The 24,395-nt window shown below is 38.0% G+C and overlaps 1 protein-coding gene across 1 annotated transcript in view; it reads left to right on the top strand.

Moving 5' to 3' along the window:
* The window catches only part of AATF (apoptosis antagonizing transcription factor), a 104,369-nt gene that overhangs the window by 65,552 nt on the left and 14,422 nt on the right, over window positions 1–24,395 (top strand). The window contains exons 10-12 of the mRNA XM_042914470.1: window positions 3,847–3,914; window positions 5,760–5,840; window positions 13,479–13,550. Coding sequence (XP_042770404.1) covers window positions 3,847–3,914; window positions 5,760–5,840; window positions 13,479–13,550 — 221 coding nt within the window. The remainder of the gene's footprint in view (window positions 1–3,846; window positions 3,915–5,759; window positions 5,841–13,478; window positions 13,551–24,395) is intronic.

Below are 24,395 nucleotides of genomic sequence, written 5' to 3'. Positions count from 1 at the left end.
TTCCGTCCTATTTTGGTCTCTGTCTGAGCCTTTCCTCAGATGCCAGTGATCCTTAACTCTCTTCATATTTAGTAAGACATTCCAAGTGTCTCTGAAACCTGAGCTATACTGTGAACAAACCTCCTGTTTGGAATTGTCTTCAAATGGCAGAACTTGGAGATGTGATTTTCTGGGGAGAGGAGGGATCAGCGATGGAGTTTCTCCCAGGGAGGACCCGCCCCTCCCCCCCACTCTCCTGCCTGGGAGGTTTTGTGTCTGGGTGCCGGCATTCTGTGTGTAGGGTCAGGGAATGAGGCAGAAGATGGGCATCACCTTTCCCTTCTGCATCCCAGCCTTTGCTACCTCATAGCCTTACATCTGGAGCTTCTGGGGCTCATTTTTTCCAGAGAAGAAAACTTTTCTCCACGTGAGAGGGGTTGGTAGAGGGGTTAGTCACTTGTGGGATAGTCAGGGCCCAGTGGCACCGTCCCTCCCACTTCTGCCACTGTGCCTCCTCCTGGGGATTCTATGGGCCTAATTAGTTCCACCCTCACCTCTTATTCCCTCTGGGCACTTTGGTGATAACTACCTTCTACTCTTCTATCTCCTGACTGTCTCTGAAAAATTTATGAAAATCTGCTCTCATTAACTCTCCCTTCCTCTTCTTTCTCATGGGTTAATACATTTGTTTTATTCCTCTCCTGTCTTTTAGAGGGGTTGAGAAGGGAGAAGAGATAAACTAATGTGTTCAGTCTGCCATTTTTAACTGATTCTGGCATGCATTTTTCTAGACAAAGTATTATAAATGCTGATTAGATGCTGAACAGCACTATCAGGGCTATTTCTCATGTATGTTGTTACAGGTTAAATAGGTTTTTGTGGGCTGACCTGGAAACCTAACTACATCTGTGATTTTCCCCTAGAACTAGAGAAACAATCAAGCTTTTGTGAGCTGACTCTGGAATTAAAACAGACTGGGACAAAAATATTTCACGCATGTCCCCATTTTCCTAGTCACAAAGAAAATTACAAATATTGTGTCATTATTGTTGGAATAAAAAGCTCCAATAACTGTAACAGAAACCTGTATTTTAATGGGGAAGTTTATTCATAAAGTTAAGCTACAAAAATTGAACTGAGAGGCAAAATTAAATTCTTCAGCAATATTCCTAAAGCTTAATTTTTCAGCAACTTCTTCGAAAGCAGTTTTCCTAATTAAATTAAAACCCAGTGATTGCGTCAGCTGTGGGAAATAGCAAGCACCATGGGAATGGTTTGTTCACTTGTATTTTCTCGCTACTTTCTTACTCCTACCTTGCACACAACAGGATCTTCTGAAACACCAGACTGAATAAACTAGACTTGGCCAGATTGACCAGTAAAATCATCTTCCTTGTCATGAATGGCTAAGAACAGCTGTGCAGGGCACTTGGGTAGTGAAAATGCAGCCCAGAATATGGAAAGTACACAGAGTGCTTGAAAGAAATGCTGCACCAACGTGGTGTTTGAATTGCAGAGACCACTGCAAATGTAATAGATCCACTGTGGTTGTGCAGCTTCAATTTCCAGCCTTCGGGAAGGGCATATGGGGCTTTCTTCCAGAGGATCACCCCTGTTGTGCTGGGGCAGCCTTCCATGAGCACTTGCTCCCAGTGGCCATGACAGCCCCAGTCTCAAGGGATCAGAGACGATTAGGAAAACCAGGAACAGTTGTTATAATCTCTTCTGTGGCCGGAACAAGGTAAGGGCAATGAGATGCAGTCATTCCGTTATTTCCCTTCCTTTCTTAGTGTTTTCTTTCTATTCTTTTTCTTCTCCTTCTTCTGGTTTTATTATTAACCTCTCCCCCTCTACCCCCACCACCTTGCTTCTGACAGAATATTGACTAGGAACCAGAAGCCCATTTTGGCTTAGCCTTCAGGGCAGCCGTTTACAGAGTAGCAGTGCTACATAGGTTTACTGTGTCGTATGTCTGTGTAACACTGGATTTGGATCTTGTATTTAGCTGCCAGAAGTGACTGTGATGAAGTAGGAGAGATAAACTGATAGATTGGCTGCCAGAAAGATGTTGGGAATCAATCAGATAAACAGGGTAGAGAAATAGCTTGCTGTTTTCTAGTGATAATAAACCAGTGGCCTCTGGTCCCCACATTTTTAAACGTAATTGCTGTAGTAATAATGTCCAAAATAAGCAAATGAAAAAGCATCACAGGAGGTTTTTTAATTGCGATTGAGATATCCTTTTCCCTTTTGCAATAAAGATTCATCTTATATGGAGATGAACATTTCTATAAATTTGTTTTACTTCTTCTAGTGCCTACTTACATAAACAAATGAAAATTAGAGAGTGAACTACTTTCATAGGAATTTATTCCTCCTTCTTTACCCTCCCACAGACTTCAGCTGTTTAACTTGGTGAAATATCTGTATTGCTACCATGCCTCACCTACAAAATAATGACCTTTTTTGGTGAAGAAACACATTGTAAAGTCAAACCTATATTATTGACAGATGATTAGCAGGATTATATTAGTGTCTTCGCTTAGATTTCTCTCAGAAGACTTTTGGGATTTTAATCTCTGTTGCTATTTCCCTACACATAGCACTTGTATAGGAGAGATGATATCTAGATTTTTTTTAATAGTAATTTAAAACTGTCCTCCCTTAATGTTTAACCTTTCTTCATTTTTGAGCAGGCTACACGCCCAACCTGGGGCTTGAACTCATGCCCCTGAGATCAAAAGTCACATGCTCTAGCGACTGAGCCTGCCAGGCACCCCTAATGTTTAACTTTTAAACATTACTCCTCTTCACCTAGTAGGACTTTAAGATCCAATGCAGATTCTTAAGTCTGTGTGAAAGTTACAGGTTTACACTCGGGTCAGATGAGTAGACTGCCCAGGACTAAGCGGAGAGTAGGAGACTAATGTAGAGTTCTCATGGAGCTCACTGTATGGGACGAGAGACTGGTTCTCCCATATTTGCAGTACACACGTGTGACTTTCGTTAGGTTCCCTCTTATAATTGTCATGGCCGTGAATGTGTGAGTGTCATATGTGGTTGAATCGCTTCATGGTAAGCATGGTGGAGTACCAGCCATGGAAAGCAAGAGAATGAAGTTCACACTTTTAATTACATGTAATAAAGGCTTTTGCCTGAGGATGACCTTCCTGGCTGTTGGAGGTTATAGGTCAGAAGTTAACCATGTACCATTATCCTATTGGTGAGAAGCTGATGCATTTTCCTTTTTGCCATACAGCCTTTTCCACCTGACCTTTTAAAGATTCTCCATCGGTATCGATGAGATGGACAAAACTAATCATAAAAACAATGAAGGGAATGTTGCACACTCATTGATCCTTTTGAAATGAACTGCAGTACAATAAGTCTTCCAAATGGACTTCTGTTCTCAGCTATTGCTATAGCCACCTTTTTAAAGATATATAAATATGAAAGGGTTAATGGGAATTCAGTCATGCTTTTGCCACTGGGTTGTCCCTTATTGATTGTAGTTTTAGAGCAGTCACTATGCCATTCAGAATTCCTACTATGCCCTTTGTTTTGTTTTGTTTTGTTTTTAATTTTTTTTTAACATTTATTTATTTTTGAGACAGAGAGAGACAGAGCATGAACAGGGGAGGAGCAGAGAGAGAGGGAGACACAGAATCTGAAACAGGCTCCAGGCTCTGAGCTGTCAGCACAGAGCCCGACGCGGGGCTCAAACTCACGGACTGTGAGATCATGACCTGAGCCGAAGTCAGACGCTTAACCGACCAAGCCACCCAGGCGCCCCCCTACTATGCCCTTTTAAAGTCAGTTGGTGCTGGGAGATGATAAATAAATCAGTTGCTTTCCTTTTTCCACAAGCTCCTTCGAGAACTCATAGAACGAAAGACCAGCTCCTTGGATCCCAATGATCAAGTGGCCATGGGAAGGTAATTTAGATACGGCTTTCTATTCATGCAAGCAGCCCTATATAATAGTTTCTCTCTTTCAGTCCCTTTAATTCTGCCTCAAAGGCAGTGATCAGCCCTGTAACTATAAAAGTTAAGCAAGATAATAAGAGCTAGAGAGACAAAGCGATGGAAATCCTGTTTACCCTACCCTGCCTTAAGTGCACTTTGAATGAGAGATTATAAAACACCTATATGCATTTGTTTTAGAGTGTGTTTTTCAGAGTCCTCCTTATGCCCTTTGCTCTCTGATTTGGGCGGTGATTGTATCTGTATCAACCTCTGACCAGTGGATAAAAAGTAACCACCCAAATGTGTGCTCTCGGCCCTCAGAACGTGACACTGTGCACAACAGGTTCCTTGCTCATAGTTGAATCTGCTTTGTTTGAGTCTGCCCTAATTTAGACCTCCACCCCTTCAGTAAAAGCTTCGGCACAATTAGAAATGGAACGTGGCAGCATTACCCAGATGTCAGGGTAGAATGTAAAGTAGTGAAGGAAGGCTCTTGTGTGTATGCTTCATCCTGTGGTTGGAAAATAAAAAGGGCATTTAGAGTGCTACCTAATGAATAGTGTACATTTAAATAGCCGTGAGCTATAATTTGCAAAAGCATGAAAGGAAACAAAAGCTGCAAGTGCCAGGATGGGATTCTGGGCAGAGCAGCATTTTGAGAATGCAATGAAAAATTTGTGTTGATGAAATAATTTTATTTGAGTAAAACATTCTTTGAGTTTTAGGGGTAGGATATTGTTGATATTTTGTGTATCTCTGGAAGGCTATAGAGAGCTGCTCACTATAAATTTAATGTGATACAGCAAATTGCATTTAAGTGGTGATTATATTGTACATTTATCTGACTTTACAATAAAATAGATTATGGTAATTAAGATTATATTAAGATTACAGTAATTGGATTTCCCTAGATTATTTTTTTCTGATGTTGAGTTTCCGTTGTATAAATCAGGTAAGATGACTTAGCTGCTGCTGCTTCTCCTTTTTTTTACATTTGTTCATGTGAGGAATTTGTTCATGTGAGGAATCTATGAAGATTTTCTTAGTCCAGTATCCTTTTTTTGAAAGATTAATTCCTTTTAATCTAAAAGGACTATAGAATATGTGAATATTGGGCCATGATTTGAACAGACTAACTGTAAAATTGAGATGATCTGGGAAATTTGAAGACTGACTCCATATTTGATAGTAAAGGATTACTGTTCACTTTTTTGTAAGTGTGACAAGTCATATTGAGATTATATGGGAGGGAAAGAACCCTTACCTCTCAGCAGCACATTCTTAAATACCACAGGTGAAATGAAAGTTAAATAAACAAAATGGCTGTAAAACTAGTGTCAGTAGTGGATAATTCTAAAAAATTAGCAAAAATTGGAAAGTGCAAGAAAAAACACACGGGCATTAACAAAGGGAAAATTGAAGAATTCGTGTATTCAGGCTGAATAGCAGTTGCAGTAATAGTAATAGAACATGCTGTGCAGCTAAAACACTGAAAGCAAACCCAAGCAGCTATACCCAGTTTGATGGGTTTTCCTGCAGACTGCTGGATTTAGTGCTTGTCACAGCAACTCTAGACACTAAGGAGCATTGTTAACCAAATTCGCTGTAGAATTTCCCAGCTGCCATTTGTTTTTTTACCATTGCACAAATCCTCTTCAATTGATTAGTCACTTTGGCCCCAGACTATCTTGAGGAACTTGATGTAGGTTGATGATTTCTTTCTGCAAGGTTGTTAGTGAGAAAAATTACAATTTGTCAATAGGTATAACTATTTCTGTTTGTGATGATGCATAACATTGCTTGTGAATTTCCCAGGCAGTGGCTTGCGATCCAGAAATTGCGAAGCAAAATCCACAAGAAAGTAGATAGGAAAGCCAGCAAAGGAAGGAAACTTCGGTGAGTTACTTTGTAGAACAAATTTTCACATGTTACATTACATCTTTTGTATTTTAAAGGCTGTTATATCATTTCTCTATTTCTTCTGATGATTCTGTTTTTAAGGATCAGAAAAATAACTAAAACAATACTGGTGGCTTTTCATGAGGCTCAATTTTTCTCACTCTAATACCATACTCTAAGACTATAGTTTCTGTTCCTTTTTGCTGTTGTGAAGGGATGGGTTAAATAATGCCTGCCTTTTCCTGAAAGAGAAATAAGAAAACAAGATAGGATAGTTGAAATTGTCTTATATTTAAAAAGCGATTTCTATAGAACAATTTACCAATTTTACTTTGGATGCTTATTTAGAATAGAATTGGTCCATTTTCATGATGTCATACATGTATACACTATGCAAAGAATATATAAACGAAGATTCCAGAGAATGTTAACAATGTGCTTAAATGAGATGAGAAATATAATTTTTTTTAAGATTTTATTTTTCAGCAATCACTACACCCAGAGTGAGGCTCAAACTCATGACCCTGAGATCAAGAGTCAAATGCTCAGCTGACTGAGCCAGCCAGGCGCCGAGAAATACAATTTTTATGAGAAAACATATTTCTGACTATAGGAAACCCCTCAATCCTGTGTGTGTGAGTGTGTGTGTGTGTGTGTGTGTGTGTGTGTGTGTACACAGATACATGATATTATACGCCCGCTATGTAATATTCTTACAAAGCCTGCATGTCAAAGAAACTTCTTGTAATTGGTGTGCACATGGAAGAAAAATCTTAAACTCATTGTGTTAGGACAATTTAGACAGATAGCTAATCCCATATCCTTATTAGAGCCTGCCTGTCATTGGATTGCCTTTAGACAAATGTGGATCTATCTCATTTTTAAATAACTTCAGAGAAGCAGATTTCACAACTACTTTATTTTTTTTCACAACTACTTTAATTAACCTGTTAATTTAAGTTAAACTCACCAGGAAATATGTAGTTCTCTTTAACTTTGCAGAAGCGCAAAGCAGCTTTTCATCATCTTTTTATTCAAAGTCACTTTCTTAAATTTCAGGTTCTATTTTACAGTTTGTTTAACTTTTTTAATATGTCAGAATTTCCAAGTCTTCGTACTTCTCCAGGTTTGTTTTTAGTGGGATGATTCCAAGAACATGGACTACAGAGCCAGACTTACTCTTTAACGTAGATCAGATTTTTCTCCAGTACTGTGCTTTTATTTCTTTGTTTTTTGAGAGAAGCAAGGATGTGAGTGAAGGGGGGAACGGGCAGGGCAGAAGGGAGGGAGAAAGAGAATCCCAAGCAGGCTCCACACTCAGCGTGGAGCCCGACGTGGGGCTCAATCTCAAGAATGTGAGATTATGACCTGAGCTGAAATCCAGAGTCAGATGCTCACCTGACTGAGCCATCCAGGCATTCTTCCAGTACCGTGCTTTTAAAACTGTAGCTTTATGAGGCTATAAATGTTCTCTAGTGGGAGGAACCCAGAATCCTGGGAGTTGGGTTCAAATTCTGGCTTTGTCTGGCCACACAATTTTGGTTGTTCTTTATTCTCTGGACCTCACTTTTCTTATTTACTAAGTAGAGATAATAATCCCTACTTTATAGGGACGCCTGGGTGGCTCAGTTGGTTAAGCATCCGACTTAAGCTCAGGTCATGATCTCGCAGTCCGTGAGTTCAAGACCCATGTTGGGCTCTGTGCTAACAGCTCATAGCTTGGAGCCTGCTTTGGATTCTGTGTCTCCCTCTCTCTCTCCCCCTCCCCCACTCATGCTTGCTCTTGCTCTCTGTCTCTGTGTCTCTCTGTCTCTCTCTCAAAAATAAACATTAAAAAAAATTTTTTTTTTAAATCGTGTAAATGTCTGGTATGTAGAAAGCATTCGAAAGTATTAATTTCTTTGGTTTCTCTTGTACTTACCTATTGGTATTGCTGTTGCAAATATACAGTCATTAGAAGAACTGAGAGAGGAGAAAATCTCTTTTCTACATTACTGTTATGAATTTTATATTGGGGCAAGTACCTATATGTATGCGCCCCTTGAGAGCAAGAATTGTGCTCCCTTATTCTTTAAGACAATTCCAACCGTATCTATCTATTGTAATTCCTTGTAGACATTAGTCAGCCAGAAATGTTTTTTGGATGATTATGTCATTAAAATTAACATGCTCACTAGGTAAGAAGGAATGGCTATAACGTAAACATAGCACAGAGTAAGAAGTCCGGGTGAGTGTTAGAGAACCGAGTACTTTTCTAGCATGGCAAATAACTTAGAAGAACATGAGTCTTTTGTTTCCCAAATCAAAATATACTTATCACAGTTATTATTTATTAAGTTGAAAGAAAAAAACCAGGATTTTATTTTAATAGCAACCGTTTTTTGTATGTTAATAGACTCATCTCATTAAACTGTTCATTAGAGTTGCAAGTATGTAGATCTGGTTTCATAGCATTTTGATAGTGATTTAGATTTACACATCCCCATAAATCCAGAGACATTGACAATCTTATTCTGGCAACAGACAAGTGGGAGACAGATATTCTATTTAATAAACCAGGTTAAACATTAAAATGTAAGAAGTGGTTAATTAAAATATAAAAAGGATTCCTTCTGAAATTCTAGGAACCATATGAGGTGCCAGGTAAAACCCATTCTGCCCTGAAGGAGTATGTCCTCAGGAGAGGATGGCAAGCAATAAGTGGACAGTGATGCTGTTGGTGGATCCCTGGTGTAGCGGTCACCCCATTGCCCATGGGGAGATGTAGGCTGCTCAGGAAGACTTCCTGTAAGATACCATCCACATTTCACACTGAGCACGCTAGGAGAGTTAGCCTAGTGAAAGGCCAAAGAGAGTACCATTTGCAAAAACACAGACTTGAGAGTGTACATACCATTTTAGGAGCTGTAATTTAATTTATTTTGACAGGAACTTAAAGTGAATATGGGGGAATGGCAGGAGATGAAGGAGGCTGTATGAGTAGCTGAGTGCTAGGTCATGACCATGCTAAGAATTCGGACTTTATTCTGTAGACTGTAGTGAGTCACTGAAAAACAAAGGAAGACTGAAGAACTCTTATAGAGTGAAGGAGACTAAGGAGACGTTGCAAGTATGTGCAATTTGGGGTCTTAAATTAGATCCTGGGAAAGAAAAAAGACTCTCAGATAAATAGAAATTTGAATAAGCTGTGTAATTTGGGTAGTAGGATTGTATCAATGCTAATTTCCTGATTTTGATAATCCACTATGTTTATGTAAATTGTTAACAGAGGAAGGTGGGTGAGGGAATGCGTAAACTCTCTACTATTTTTGCAGTCTTTCTTTTTTTTTTTTTTTTTAGTGTTTTTAAATTTATTTTTGAGAAAGAGAAAGAGAGGAAGAGTGCACGTGGGAGGGGCAGAGAGAGGGGGGAACAGAGGAGCCAAAGCAGGCTCTGTGCTGACAGACATAGGGCTCGAACTCACAAACCACAAGATCATGACCCGAGCCGAAGTTAGATGCTTAACCAACTGTGCCACTCAGGCACTCCTGCAATCTTTCTATAAGTCTAAAATTAATACAAATTAATTATTGAATTAAAACATTTTAAAAAAGGTCATATGTTTTGCATTGTCTTGTAGTTTTAGCATCCATATTCATCTTGCTTTCCTGTGACCAGGAATATGAAGGATGTGGTCAGAATCAGAGAGTGTTCTTTATTAATAGCAATAGTGATAACCAGCATTTGTAAAACTCACTGTCAGGTACTGCTATGCAGTTTATGTGCAGAGAGAACAAAAAACACAGACTGTAGAGCTAGACTGTCAGATTGAACTGAGTCTTCTACTTAACCAACCTGGAGACCTTGGGCAAGTCAGTTCACATCTCTGTGCTTCAGTTTCCTCATCTGTGAAATGAGTATATTAATAAAAATCGCATCTTGGAGGGTGTTATCAGATTAGATGAGCTAATTTCTGTAAAGTGCTTAGAGAAGGTAACTCACATGGCCCATACAGAGCTGGTAAGTAGCAAATTGGGGTTTGAGTTAACTGGTCTGATTGCAGAGCCCATGCTTCTATCTGTCTTTTGTTTTGAGAGAGTGTGTACACACATGCAAGCGAGGAAGAGGCAGAGACAGGGAGAGAGAATCCCAAGCAGACTCCATGCTGTCAGTGCAGAGCCTGATGTGGGGCTCCATCTCACAAACCATGAGATCATGACCTGAGCCGAAATCAAGAGTTGGACACTTACTCCGACTAAGCCACCCAGGCGCTCCACAGAGCCCATGCTTCTAACCTGTGGCCTGTTTTCTTTCTCTGGGCAGGACACACTGGCCTATACGGGTACTAAAATGACGCAATGGCTACATTAGCATTCTGGCCCAAAGGATTAAACATGTGGCCCAGGCCGCATGGGAATATTATAAATAACTTCCTTAAATTAGACCTCAAGAAGAGCTGGTAGGTGTCCCAGCTGTCATCACCGATACTAGGTCCATTAGTGAGCAAGTTTTCTCTTTTGTTTGTGATAGAGTTGGAGAGAGAAGATTTCCAGAAATGTTATAGCAAAGATGAACATTAACTTGTGAAAACATCAGTTTAAATGATAGCAGGTCAGTGGCATCAGCCTTGTCAGACTGGACTTGGCAACTTGTTAGTTGGGTGCTAGAAAGTAACTTATTTTTAAAAAAGGAATATTTTGGTTTGGGAAAATAATTGTAATTATCGATTATCAGTACTTTTACTGAGCATTATATGTAAGTAGATCTGATCATGATTTAATCAGAATTCCTAGTGTAAATAAATTAAACTCAGGCCTTTAATAACAGGATGTCTTACTGTGTTTGTCTGTTCTTCTGCAGTAAAATTACATTTGTCTTTTCTTGGTATGGTTGTTAAAAGGTGTTTTTAATACTAAAACATGCATCCATCCTCAGCAGCACTGAGATTAGATGAAATCTATTGCATTAAGTACACATTATTAAATCATCTTTAATGTGATTACTTCTTAAAGTCTGTCTTTCATCATGCTGTTAATAGTTATTGAATATACTGTATTAAAATGTAAAAGTATTCCACAGAGCAGTATCATCCAATAAGAATATGTATTACATATATAATGTTAAATGTTCTAGTGGCCACATTTAAAAAGTAAAAAGAATGAGATGGACTTAAGCTTAATAATATATTTCATTTAACCCAATATCAAAAATATTACTCAGTATTTCAACAATTTATTAATTTATTATTTTAAAATTATTAATGGTATATTTTATATTCTTTTTTCCATCTCAAGTCTTCAAAATCTGGTGCACTTTTCTCATTTAGGCACATTTGCAGCAGTCAGACTAGCCATGTTTCGAGTGCTTAAGTAACTGCATGTGGCCAGTGACTACTGGATTGGACAATACAACTGTGGAGTAGAGTTCATCATAGTCTTTGTCCAGAGAGTGAATTAAACCTCTCTTTGGATACAGCCAAGAACAGTATTCATGTTTTCAGATGGACACCAAGGTTTGGTGAAGCCTAAAGACATTAAAATGCATTTATTAATAGTACTTATGCTTTATTACTTAAAAGGTGATGTGAGTGTTTATAGTCTCATATATTAACATAACCTTTTGGAGGGTATTTTGGCTCCGTGTTTCAGCTTTCACTATGTATATACCTTTTGATTCACCAGCAATTTCACATCTCAAAATCTGCCCGAAGGAAATTTATGTGAACAAACATACAATAATTAATGTATAAGAATTTTCACTTTAACACTATTTAGTATGGTTTTTAAAGGGGGGCAGTGTATGTAAATGCCCATCAATAGGAGATTAAATAAATTATATTAACAATGGAATGTTTTACAACTATGGAAAAGAATAGAATATGGCAAGGTTCAGTGGAAAAAAGCATAATGCAGAATATCAAGTATATTACAACCTCCCTTTTATGTGAAAACCGTGTTAAGTTTATTTTTGTCTTATATATAGAAAATTCTACAGCCATACTTAACAGTTTTAATTAATAGTGTTTATTTCTGGGGTGTAAGGCTGAAGGAGGCTTGTCAGTTTTCTATACATTTCTGTATTTGGATTCTTTTTGTAAGAATTATATATTACTTTTTATAATTAGGAGGTGGCAAACATTTAAAAAAACAGATATGCCTAGAGATTTTGTTTTTGCATCTTATGAAACATGAAGAATTGGGAACATATACGTGTTCAAAAATGTATTATAGTATTTCCACTCCTGGAATTGTATTCAGCTATTCTGATACTGTTATGGGACAATGTTTACAATGCTAAGTTAAAAAAAGAAGTTACAAAATTTATGTGTGTGTATGTGTGTGGGTAAATAACAGCGTCACTATGAAAAACAAACATAACTAATCAAAATGTTAACAACTGTCTGTAGGTGGAGGAACTATACATTTTGTGTGTGCTTCATTGGTTTTTTTCCATATTTTCTATAATGAATTTATACATTTTCTATTACTCTTGTAATGAAGGAAATCTCGTTACTATTATTCTTGTAAAATTCATTTGTTAAAAAAAGAATGAAATTTGGGAGGCTCAGCTGTGGGTGGTACTGTAGAGAATCAAATTATTTGATACGTGTAAAAATATTTTTAACACTGTAAAGCTAATATTATGTACACGAAAATATCATATTTTTGTTTGTGGATAGTGTTCTGTTCAAGTAAAATTTTGTGGGTTTTTTAAAAGATTTTTTTAAAGTGATCTCTACACCCGATGTGGGGCTCGAACTTACAACCCCGAGATCAAGAATCACATCTACCGACTGAGCCAGCCAAATGCCCCCCAAGTAGAGTTTTTTGGTTAGAATTTTATAATATGCATATTGTCGTACATCCTCTTCTATTATAATGAACAGAAAGGGCTAGCTGCTTTTAATTCTCTTCTGTATAATTTGGTCTGTATAAGGTCATATAGTTGTTCGGCTCCTTTCTCTGGAGGATCTCGAAGCACTCCATACAAAAATACCCTTTTTTCCTGTTGGTGGGAAGTGGAAGTGATGTTATTTAAATTTCCATAACACCATGACTTGGAAGATCTAGGGATCAAACTTGTTATGTACTCAGATATAATCCTTCATTTAAGGATGGGGGAAATGAAAAACTGGGTCTAGTAAGTAGAGATGGTGTGGAATTCTAGAAGCCTTCTCTGACTCAGGGAACTAGTGCTAGTGAGTGATGGTGGTGGTGAGGCATTGTAACTTGGGTGTTGTACTACTACCTACACTAGTAACTACTAGTAATGACACCAAAAATGATGAGGATATACTTAGAGGAGGAAAACGGGGTATTCAAGTCCTTATTGTCTTCTGTCTGGAGTAATGTTTGAGGATTAGTATATTGCTCAAGAGCGTAAGTGTGTCTACTCTTTCTGGGGACTGTGATGTAAATGAATCTGTGTTGAACTACTGTCATTTACAATGTGCTTTTATCAGACTTCTGTAATATAAAAGAACTAGAGGGAAATACAGTTGTGATTAGTATGTGCCAATGAATTGTTCCCTATTTTCATTCTGGAGCCAAATGCTTCTGTGGTCAGTTCTGGAGTTTGTTAGCTCATAGAATGTGTTTCCTTTTCTAGGTTAATAGTTACTAATGTTGCTGCCTGTTTGTTTCCTGCTTTATTTAGGTTTCACGTCCTTAGCAAGCTACTAAGCTTCATGGCACCTATTGACCAAACTACAATGAATGATGATGCCAGGTGAGTAATAGATTAATTATGTGTCTCAAATGGCTCCATGACAGCCTGATATTGACCTGTTCTACAGCCTGTCGCTCTCTCCATTTCTTCTTATCAGTTAACCATTTGTCATTGGCATCATAGCAAGGGTCCTTGTCGCATCTCTTCACCCCATAATTACTGTAAAACCAAAACAAAATTTCTGTAAATATCAGTGCTGCCTCTGGTGGGTTTTTGTTTGTTTTTGCTATTTTGTTTTTAACTTTAGCCACCTGCCTAGGACATCTGGGCTTTTCTCTAGGACAGACAGACGGGTCAGGACAGCACTTGTACTTGCTCTGTGTGTTTGTGGGTTTTGTGCGTATGCTCTCCTTTAAAAAAAATTTTTTTTTTAATTTTTTTTTTTAATGTTTTATTTGTTTTTTGAGACAGAGAGAGACAGAGAGAAACAGAGCATGAACGGGGGAGGGTCAGAGAGAGAGGGAGACACAGAATCTGAAGCAGGCTCCAGGCTCTGAGCTGTCAGCACAGAGCTCAACACGGGGCTCGAACTCATGGACCGTGAGATCATGACCTGAGCCGAAGTCGGACGCTTAACCGACTGAGCCACCCAGGCACCCCTAAAAATATTTTTTTTAATGTTTATTTATTTTTGAGAGAGAGAGAGAGGGAGACACAGAATCTGAAGCAGGCTCCAGGCTCTGAGCTGTCAGCACAGAGCCTGACACAGGACTCAAACCTATAAGCCGTAAGATCATGACCTGAGCCTAAGTCAGACGCTTAACTGACTGAGCCACCCAGGCGCTCCTGCTCTCCTTTTTTAAAATGGCTTGATACTGCTCTAGAGATGTGTATTAAGTTGTGTTTGTTCAGACTGCCATTGAGGATTTCCTTAGTATTTTTACAAAAGAAGTACATGCTCATTTTATAAAACTGAAACAAAATAGAAATATATCCAAGAAATGTATCCTCATAATATAACAATTAATAATTAGCCATTTTTTAGAGAATAATTCCTTCTATATTTATTAGTTGGCATTCTACATTATAATATGTTTATAATATTGCTTATTTAGCCATATCCCTTCTCTTTCATTTATTTGTCATTCATTATATTAGTATGAACTCCTGCTTTTTTTTATTCAGTGAATTATAATCTATTACTATCATTTATTTTGTTTTAAAATTGTTCAGCTTATTGAAGCCCTTACAAGCTGGCTTTTGTCCTTTTGAAATATCCCCATTCCTTGAGTACATTCTTACTTTCTAACAGGATATTCTAGGCTTGTCTTATACTTTCCCTGTTCCAACCCTGGAGTCTGTCTTTCTCCAAGGAACCCTGATTCTTTTTTGTGGATTGTGGTATTTAGAAACCAAGATCTGTGTGCTAAGGGTGTTCATTGTCACTGGGTTTCACTGTTGCTAGGTTCTCTCAGCATAGGCAGCTAGGAAATGTGTGTATGTAAGTATGTACACATGCAGGAGGGAGCCACTGTAGCATCTTTGAATATTTCCTTTCAGTCTTTTTTTTTTTTTTTTAATTTTCTTAAACATTTCATTTTATTTATTTATTTATTTTAAAGTAATCTCTCTACCCAAATTGGGGCTTGAACTCATGACCCCAAAATCAAGAGTAATATGTTCCGCTGACTGAGCTGGCCAGCTTTCAGTCTTTATGAGTTCCCTTCGAGTATATTCTTATTTTTCTTTAGAATATAACTAAAATTATATTCTGTTGTGAATTTTTCATTTAAATATTTTGTATACTGTGAGCATATTCATGTCACTAAAATGACTATAATATTTTTATGTTCCTTATTTAACCATTCACTAGTTGTTGGACAGTTATTTTTAATTATTGCTGTAAATAATGCTGTGGTAGACATTTGTAAACATAAATCTTTACCAAGTGAAATTATTAGTCCTAGGGTAAATACATAATAGTCTGCCAGTTTTATTTCTCAAGGTACGTTTGACCTTTTTATATGAGAGTGTTGTTTGCTACTAAACCACATCAGATTTTCCCTCCTGGCCTGAAAAGTAGTAGATCTGCAAGTTTACGTGAACACAGTGATTACTTATTTTTTGTTTGCCCTTGTTCAGTATCCCGAAGTACAAAAGAGCTTATGGAAGGTTCTAAATTCATTTCCGGTCAGAACTTTGTGACTATGCATGCTCGCCTATGCTTTTTGCAAGTGAATGCTTTTGTCTGGCTGGCTGGGGTTTTTTGTTTGTTTGTTTATTTCCGCTTATTTCTGGATCCAGTCTGTTTTTTAAAATTACAGAGTAAATTGAGTGCAACTTAAAATCCCTGTCAAGACAACATGAAAAGTTACATCAAAGGAAAAGAAAACTAGATGTTTAAAACTAAAACAAACCCATTTAAGGAAACATTATTCCCCCAGGCATAAAGTGAAACCCAGTTTAAATACTAGTGCCATCTTTTGAATATAGTACTACTACTAGATCATTTAGAAATCAACTTTTTGTCCTTCTTAGTTGGGATTTTTCTTGAATTACCTAATATCCCAGGGGCACTTCGTTTTCTTAAATCTTACTTATTCACTTAAAATATCTGAGGGTTGCAACCACATGTTAGCCAAAGATTACTTGAAAATGGCTCTTTTATTTAGGATCATGTTGGACTTTGTCTATAAGAAACTTAAAACCTGCCTGCAGAGGCATAAGCAAGTGAGCGGTTGTTTTTTGGGGTTTTTTTTTTTTTTTGTTTTGTTTTGTTTTTTTTTTTCTGACAGAAAAATTGTAGGTGTAGCATGCAATTCCTGCCAGTGGTTTTCCCTTCTCAATGATATAAGGGCCAGCATCTCTTGGTCTTTCTCTTGTGGTCCCAAGATGGCGGCTACAGTTTCAGCCATCAGACATGTTCAGGGCAGGAAGAAGAGAGGAAAGAAGTGATGTCAGATTTACCTACTTTCTTTTATTAGAAAAGTAAACAACAACAACAAAGAAAAAACAAAAGAAAAGAAAAGAAAGGGAAAAGCTTCCCCAGAATCCCTTCTAAACTTATTCTTATATCTCATTGGATAGAACTGTGCTAAGTTGCTCCTTCAGGTAGAGCAGGCAAGGGAGAAGGGGTTGGGAACATTTGTTGGGTGATAGTCCTTCCGGCGTTCAGTTTTGGTGGGGGGAAAGGTTGTCTCTTGTGGACTGATTGCTTATTATCAGCATTGTTCTCCAGCTTGTTGAGCCCACTTAATAAGGAATTTAATAAAAGTCTTGTAGCTGGACAACTGAGCATGTGTTTTTACTGCAGCACACTCCATTCCCTTTGTGCTTCCCAGGGATAGGAGGCATTTATCCACATAACTGCTCATGCTCCATAGTCTGAATAAGCCAGGTTGACTATGGGTAGAGTAACTGCATTATTAGCTCTCTCTGCTTCTAGTATGCAAACTCTCAGGGCCAATAGGTGTTGTACTTTATCTTAAGAAAGAGGTAGTCATGGCTTGGCCTATTTTGTTTTTCTTCGAGTAATTCCATAACTGGAGACTATCTGCTACTGTACTGTTTTGTCTCTTACTTTGTACATAACAAAATATACTGAAGGATGGGAAACTTTTATAATTGTTAAAATATCAGTATCAGTGTATACCACTTTTTCTCAAATGAATAGTTTTGGTTTTGCTAAGTTACAGATACGTCGTTCTTGGTGTGCATATATGAATAGAGAATTTTTTTATGATTTTGAGGTAGAAAAGGGCTTTGTAAGCATGACACCAAGGCCAGAAATTGTAAGGAAAAATATTTATAGATCTGACTGCCTTAAGTCACATTGAAAAAGACTTTGAAACAGAGTGGTAAGTAAATGACAAACTGGCAAGGAAAAGTTCAAAATATGATATTTTTCTTTACTATGTAAAATACTATGTAAAGAGTTTTTAGAAGTGTCTAAGAATATCCCAGTAAAAATAATGGGCAAAGCATGTCAACAAGCAAACTTAGAAATCATTTTTAAAAAATCTCAAAAACGTAAAGACTGTCAATCTCATTCATCAAAGAAATGCAAATTAGGGGCACCTGGGTGGCTTAGTTGGTTAAGTATCCCACTGTTGATCTTGGATCAGGTCATGATCTCATAGGATCATGAGATCAAGCCCTGGATCGTATTCTGTGCTAACAGTGCAGAGCCTGCTTGGGATTCTCTCTCCCTCTCTCTCTGCCCCTCCCCTGCTTACACTGCCTGCCTGCCTGCCTGCCTGCCTGCCTGCCTGCCTCTCTCTCTCTCTCTGTCTCTCTCACACACATAGGATAAATTAAAAAAAAAAAAAATGCAAGTTAAAATGATATTTCATTGTTTTCCTTATAAAATTACAAAACATTAAAAGCTTGGTAACCCTCAGTGTGGATGGTATGGGGAAACACTTTCATATACCGTTGTCGGGAATGTAATTGGCAAAAATCATTTTGGAGGGCCATTTGGCAATGTGTTTCAGAATTTTAAATGTATACTTACCTGTTGACCCAGGAAAATCTACTTCTAGGAATTGACCTAAGGAAATAGCAAGTCGGCAAATATATTTGCATCAAGAATCTTTACATTGTGTGTCAGCTATATTTCAGTAAAAGAATAAATAGGAAATACAAAACAAAATAAAAATGTTTGTTGCAACATGGTTTATAATGGAGGAAAATAAGAAACTAAATGACCAATAAGCAACTAGTTAAATAAATCACAGTGAAATTATAAAGAGCTTTTAAAGGACAAAGTAGTGCTGTAGGTATTAACATAATGTTCAATGGAAAAGTAGGCTATAAAATACTATACTAGAATCCGCCTTTTTGAAAATAGATACATGTGATAGAAAAAAAAGTGATACTTTAAAAAACCAATTGTGCTGTCATGGATTTCCAGGTTATTTTGTTGACTGGAAAAAGAAACCGTGCTTGTAACACCATCCACTTGTTTTAAAAATAAAGATAAAAACAGGCATATATGTACATACATGTATATAAACGTTACAGTGCTTAGGGAAAATGTTTGGCAAGACCATACATCATAATATCTACAGTGTTTACCTCTGGGAAAGGAATGGCATGAGGGAAGGGGTGAGGGAGACTCCCAATGTTTTGTTTTCTGTACTTGTGTTTTGGTCCAGTCCTTTGCCATGAGGATAGACTCATAGAAGTTCCACTACAAAGTAAGAAGCTCTGACGCAGTGTACAGCAGCCGCACCACGTATTTGTTGCTGGGTGGCAGGGAGGAGAAAACACATTTACTTTTTGGTCTGTGTATTTCCATGGTGTTCGGAATTTTTCTACAATAAGCTTACACTGCTTTTTATCACCAGGAAAAAAGGACATTTTCCGTCAGAAAATTATATCAATAATATGGAGAAGAAATGGGAAGGTCTTGATTGTTTCTGTATTAAAGTCTGTGAATGGAAGATCTCTCCCTTATGGTTTCTGCCCTATGGACCATGTGGATGAAACTGGCTTTTTCATCCCTGACTAGTACCCTCCACCCCCTTTTTTAATCATGGTAAAACACACATACATTTTCTAGCCCTTTGATTTCTCATTCCCAGAGGCAGCTCCACCTGTGGTTCCCACCTTAGCCAAGTCTGGGGAGAGAACCCCTTCTCTTTTCTTTGTTTCTCGGTTCCAGTTTATTGTTCCACACATATGCCTGAATTTCCCAATGCTTGGGGGGTTTTTTGGAGGAGAAGCGAGGCAGAATCTGAGTGTTGTTTACCCGTCCTTGGATCCCCAATTTGAGCTAAAATCATCCAGTTTGAGCTAAAAAATAATTTGCACTCGGTCAAATTTGAATTGAAACTGGAACGTAGTTCTCATTAAGGGAGAGAATAGAAGAGATCTTTAACCCTGGCTATTAAAATACCCTTAGTGGAGAAAGAAGTGCTGTCTTTAAAAGGATCTTTAAAAAGGCAGTGGCATCTTCATTTTGTGTCTCCTGTGATGTGGTCTATGTAGTGTTGTCTATTTAGTTAATTTCTGCTGATACATATTCTTTTCTCGTGCTAGCAGTTTTTATATTCAAGCAATATGTTTTTAAAAAAAAACACCTTTTAAATGCAAAGTAGCCCAGTTTATGCCCCTGTGTTACCAAATTTTCCTTTGGGGGCATTTTTTCTGGATAAACTTTGTATACTAATTTAATGCCTTTATGTGCTTTTATGCCTTTATGTGTCTCCTATGTTAGAAAGTCACGCGTAACTCGAGATACTTCATTTGTGCTGGTCCAGTAGACCTTTACAACATTAGGAGGTAGGAAGGTGGTTTCTGTTGCAGGCCTGATGAACATCCCCCGTACCGAGAGAAAACAAAAGAAATCCCACTTTGCCAATGTATTCCATGTTTGCATGCAAGGAAGGAGGTTACTATGACCCTAACAATGATCACTGGCTTTGGCAAGCCCTTGATACGGGGCAGCTCAGCTCTCAGAGCAGCTACTGTTTGCTCTTTGAGTCATCTTTGCTAAGAGGGCAAAGTATCCTATGATATTGTAGAGACGACAGGGTTATCCATGGGCTAAGGAGGAGAAAAGGTTTGGTGTCTCTTTGGGAGAGAATCCCTCTAAGTATATTGTTACCACTGAGAACAGGTCAGGGTGCTACTTGCATGATTTACAGGATTGCTGTTCAGCCTCTCTGATGACTAAAGTTATTCTGAGCTTATCAACATTTTAGAAACAGCTTATTTTACGTGGTGTGAATCCCCTGGAGTGATGTTAGACCAAAGAGAGTCTGAAGTAAAAATTCAGATGATCTCTTATTATAGTTGCAACAAAATGAAGAATTTGGAGGTTGTGGAAATAATCATCTGGGGTTATTTTGCCTGTGTTTTTGAAAGACCCTCTCAGGCAGACTTTTAAAGAAGTTAATTCTTGTTTTTCTGTTGTGTTGATGTGGGTCAGATGGTAAAATGCTGGTGTAACAGGGAGAAGCAAATTCTGAGGGAGACCTCAGAGACAGGTCCAGAGATGTTCCTCATACTGGCTGCCACCTCACATTTGGGAAGGGAGTCCACATGTGCCATGTTCTCTGTTGCCATGGTGTGCCCCTCCACAGAGCATTCTGGCTGTCAGCATGGTGGGGGGGGGGGGTCTCAGCATCAACTAGCAGCTCGAATGCGCCAAAGAAACTTGGTGTTTGCAGCATTAACTGCTGCTTCAGACAACTGTTCTTATATAAACCCAATTCTAGTACCCTCTGTTACAAGGCTAGGTTATTGCATTTTCTTGAGAAACTTGTTGTTCTTGTTGTTCTTGTTGTTGTTTGAAGCTTTGTTTCTTATTACAAAAATGGTAACACTATTAACACTTTATAGTTCCCCATTCCTTTGCAAAGAACTTAAGGAAATTCTCAATAGAAACTAAGATTTTCCATGTTAGCCCCCATTTTCTCCCCTACAATAAAAAAACGCTTTTCCCTACTCCTGTTATGAAGCTTGCTGGCGTTACAAAAGAACAAAGAGGGGTGCCTGGGTATCTCAGTTAAGTGTCCAACTTCAGCTCAGGTCATGATCTCACAGCTGGTGAGTTCAAGCCCCACGTCATGCTCTGTGATGACAGCTCAGAGCTTAGAGTCAGCTTTGGATTCTGTCTCTGCCTCTCTCTCTGCCCCTCCACAACTCACGCCATATGTATGTGTGTCACACACGCATATATATATATATATATATATATATATATATATATATATATATATTAAACATTAAAACAAAATTAAAAAAAAAAAACAAGGAGAGGATCCTTTAATGAAAACTAGGCACCAAATACATTATTGTTTTACATTTGGAGTTCTAGAAAAGAAACGTACAAAGGTAATCCAGCATTGTAAAGTGCTTTGTCAACATCACTGCCACGTTGTTCTTGAGGTGTCTTGGTATAATAGAATTTGTACAGGCAATTTATCTTCCGCTTGCCATTTTTGTGTGTGTGGGTCTGCACCCTAAATATGGGCACATTCTACCACTCTACTGATGATATTCTTCTCCCCCTAATTGGTAACCCAGAGGTTACTTAGACCATTTTTGACTCCCCTTTGCCTACTTTACCCCTTTATTTAAGAGAATTTGGCATTGAATCATGGTGATATATTCTGGTGTAGTTTGCTCTGCATTTGAGAGCACATCAGCTAATAACCCCAGAAGTACCCTCCACAGAGCATTTTTCGCTGGTTAAAAACTGGCAAGCAAGAATGGTTAAGATACAGATGCTTTCTCTGAGGCTTCTTATCTCCTAAAAAGACACAGGTTATTCTGACAGGTGAAACAAGTCCAGGCAAATATGCAACATTGATCTAATCAGCAGGAACGAGAGCAATATTTTCACTGGTGCTGCCTTTTACCAGCGTCATTAAAGGCTCCCATTACTCTTTTATTAGAGGCTCCCTCTCTTTCTTATCAGATTACAGAATGAACATAACTCACAGCAGTGATTTGATCTCTTGTTAAAGAGGATTACAGCTTTGCATTAACTCGGATTGACACAGTTTATAATTCGCTTGTTGATACTCAGGCGGGCAGCATCACATGTTTGACCCCCCAGCAGCGCTGAGGGGAAAGGACCCCCATACATCATCATTAAAGATGGCGTCCAGCACAGAGATAGGAGGCCTGGGGCCTTCCTCCTCCAGTAATGTCAGAAAGGACAAAGGAAACATTCTCAAGTTCAAACCTGAGACGTGGGCCACAGAGTTTTAAAACTGGATTGAAAACCGCCATTGTTTTTTTCTGTTTTTCCTGATTTGCTACTGTTCAGTCTTACACAATTCTAGTGAATTTGCATTCTCAAATTGAAGCCTTGGTTCCAAGCAGGATATAGAGTGATAAAAGCACATCTTCTAGAAAGAGATTGTAGATGCTGAACAGATAAATCTGTCCTCAAAATGGGGTTCCTTGACTATAGTTCTCATTTCGGTTAAATTCCTATCATTTCTTCAGAGGATTGTGAGTCCGTTTTTTCCCCCAAAGGGATCTTTCACATTCTTTAAAGTGAATGTAAATGTTTCTCTTAAGGACTTCCTGTTTTTAAGTTCTGGTGTTTTATTATTACTATCTTTTAAAATATAATATCTTATAATATTGTATTAATCACATCTAGGTATCCTGCAGGGGCTAAATGTTTTCACGTTACTTTTGTATTTCCCTCAATGATCACTGAGCCAGCGTTAGGTTGCTAAGATATCTAGACCATTTCTGTTTCTAAGTGCATTCATCCTTTGCTCTGAGTTATCCACCCTAAGTCTGCAGTGAAATGACACAGAGTAATAACATCATATTCCATTTATTGAGTATTTACTATATACCAGAAATGGTGCTAAGCTGTTCATGTACCTTTTCATTCAGTTCTTAAAAGAAACCACTGAAGTGGTTGACATTATCTGCATTTTATGATAAGAATACTGAGGCATAGAGCAATTAGTAACTTGCCCAAGTTAAATAGCAAATAAGTAGTGGAGCTGGTATATGCATTTAGGAATGTGAATTAAAACCTGCTGCTGTCTCCAAGACATGAGCAAGCTTTTAGAGATATGTGGGATAATGTGCCAAAGTGAAGCTGCTTCTCCCCATTCTCAATATGTATACAAGAACCTTTCTGTCAATTAAAAACTTGTTGGGGGGGGGGGGGCTTATTTGGATTAAAATGATGTTTTGTTTTCCTTTTTTAAATTTTATAATAGAGATGCTTTTTATATAGGGGAGGTTTGCCTAATAAGTCATTCACATTTTAGTATGAATCACAGGATAACATGCCATTATGGTTACACTTTTCTTCTGATTACAAAGACCCTAAATCTTGGGGCACCTGGGTGGCTCAGTCAGTTGAGCGTCCAACTTTGGCTCAGGTCATGATCTCATAGCTTGTGGGTTCGGGCCCCATGTTGGGCTCTGTGCTGATGGCTCAGCCTGGAGCCTGCTTTGGATTCTGTGCCTCCCTCTCTCTCTGTCTCTCCCCTGCTCGTGCTCTGTCTCTCAAGAATAAATAAACATTAAAAAAAAAATTTTTTTAAACAAAGACCCTAAACCTTATAATCAGCTTTGAAATCTGATATGTTCTATCAGCTTGCTTTTATAGTTCTACACCTGCCGTATTCAGGTCATCTACTTTCTTTATAGACAGTATCTTTTTTTCCCCCTGTAATAAAAACAATACATGCATATGGGAGAAAATTTGGAAAATACAGTAAGGACAAAGAAAAATTCATGTTATATGCTATTGAGAGTTGAACATTAATGCTTTTATATGTTTTGTTTGTTTGTTTTGTTTTGAAAGAGAGTGTGTGAGAGGTAGAGGAAGGGAGGGAGAGAATGTTAAGGCTCCACACCTAGCACAGAGCCTTATGTGGGGCTCAATCTAACGACCCTGAGATCATTCATGACCTGAGTCGAAATCAAGATTCACACGTTTAACCTCCTGAGCCACCCAGAATCCCCTTTATATGTTTTCTTGGAGAATTTTTGTGTGTGTGTATTTTATAAAGATAGATGCATATATGTTTGAATCCCTTTTTCTGGTTAACTTTATATTTAAGCATTTTAACACCATTTTTTTAAAGGTATTTGAATAGCTCTATAATATTAAATTATGGAATATTGGACATTTAGATTGTTTCTAATTATTTTTATTTCTTTGTAAGTAATGCTGCAGTGAACATATTTGTACAGAATTCTGTGTTCTGGGGTGTCCCACATCAGGCTCCACACTGAGCGTGGAGCCTGCCTACAGTTCTCTCTCAGTTTCTGTCTGCCTGCTCCCACACTTGTATGCTCTCTCTGTCTCACTCTCTCTCTAAAAAAAAAAAAAAAAAAAAAAAATTTTTTTAAATCTGTGTTCTAAGTTTTGCTAGAGTCTTTAGAATACATTCTTGGAAGGGTAATTCC

This window comes from Panthera leo, chromosome E1 (assembly GCF_018350215.1).
Source record: "Panthera leo isolate Ple1 chromosome E1, P.leo_Ple1_pat1.1, whole genome shotgun sequence".
NCBI classification, from domain to species: Eukaryota; Metazoa; Chordata; class Mammalia; order Carnivora; family Felidae; genus Panthera; species Panthera leo.
The sequence above is the reverse complement of the archived record's forward strand: the minus strand, read 5'-3'. Positions and strand labels throughout refer to the sequence as shown.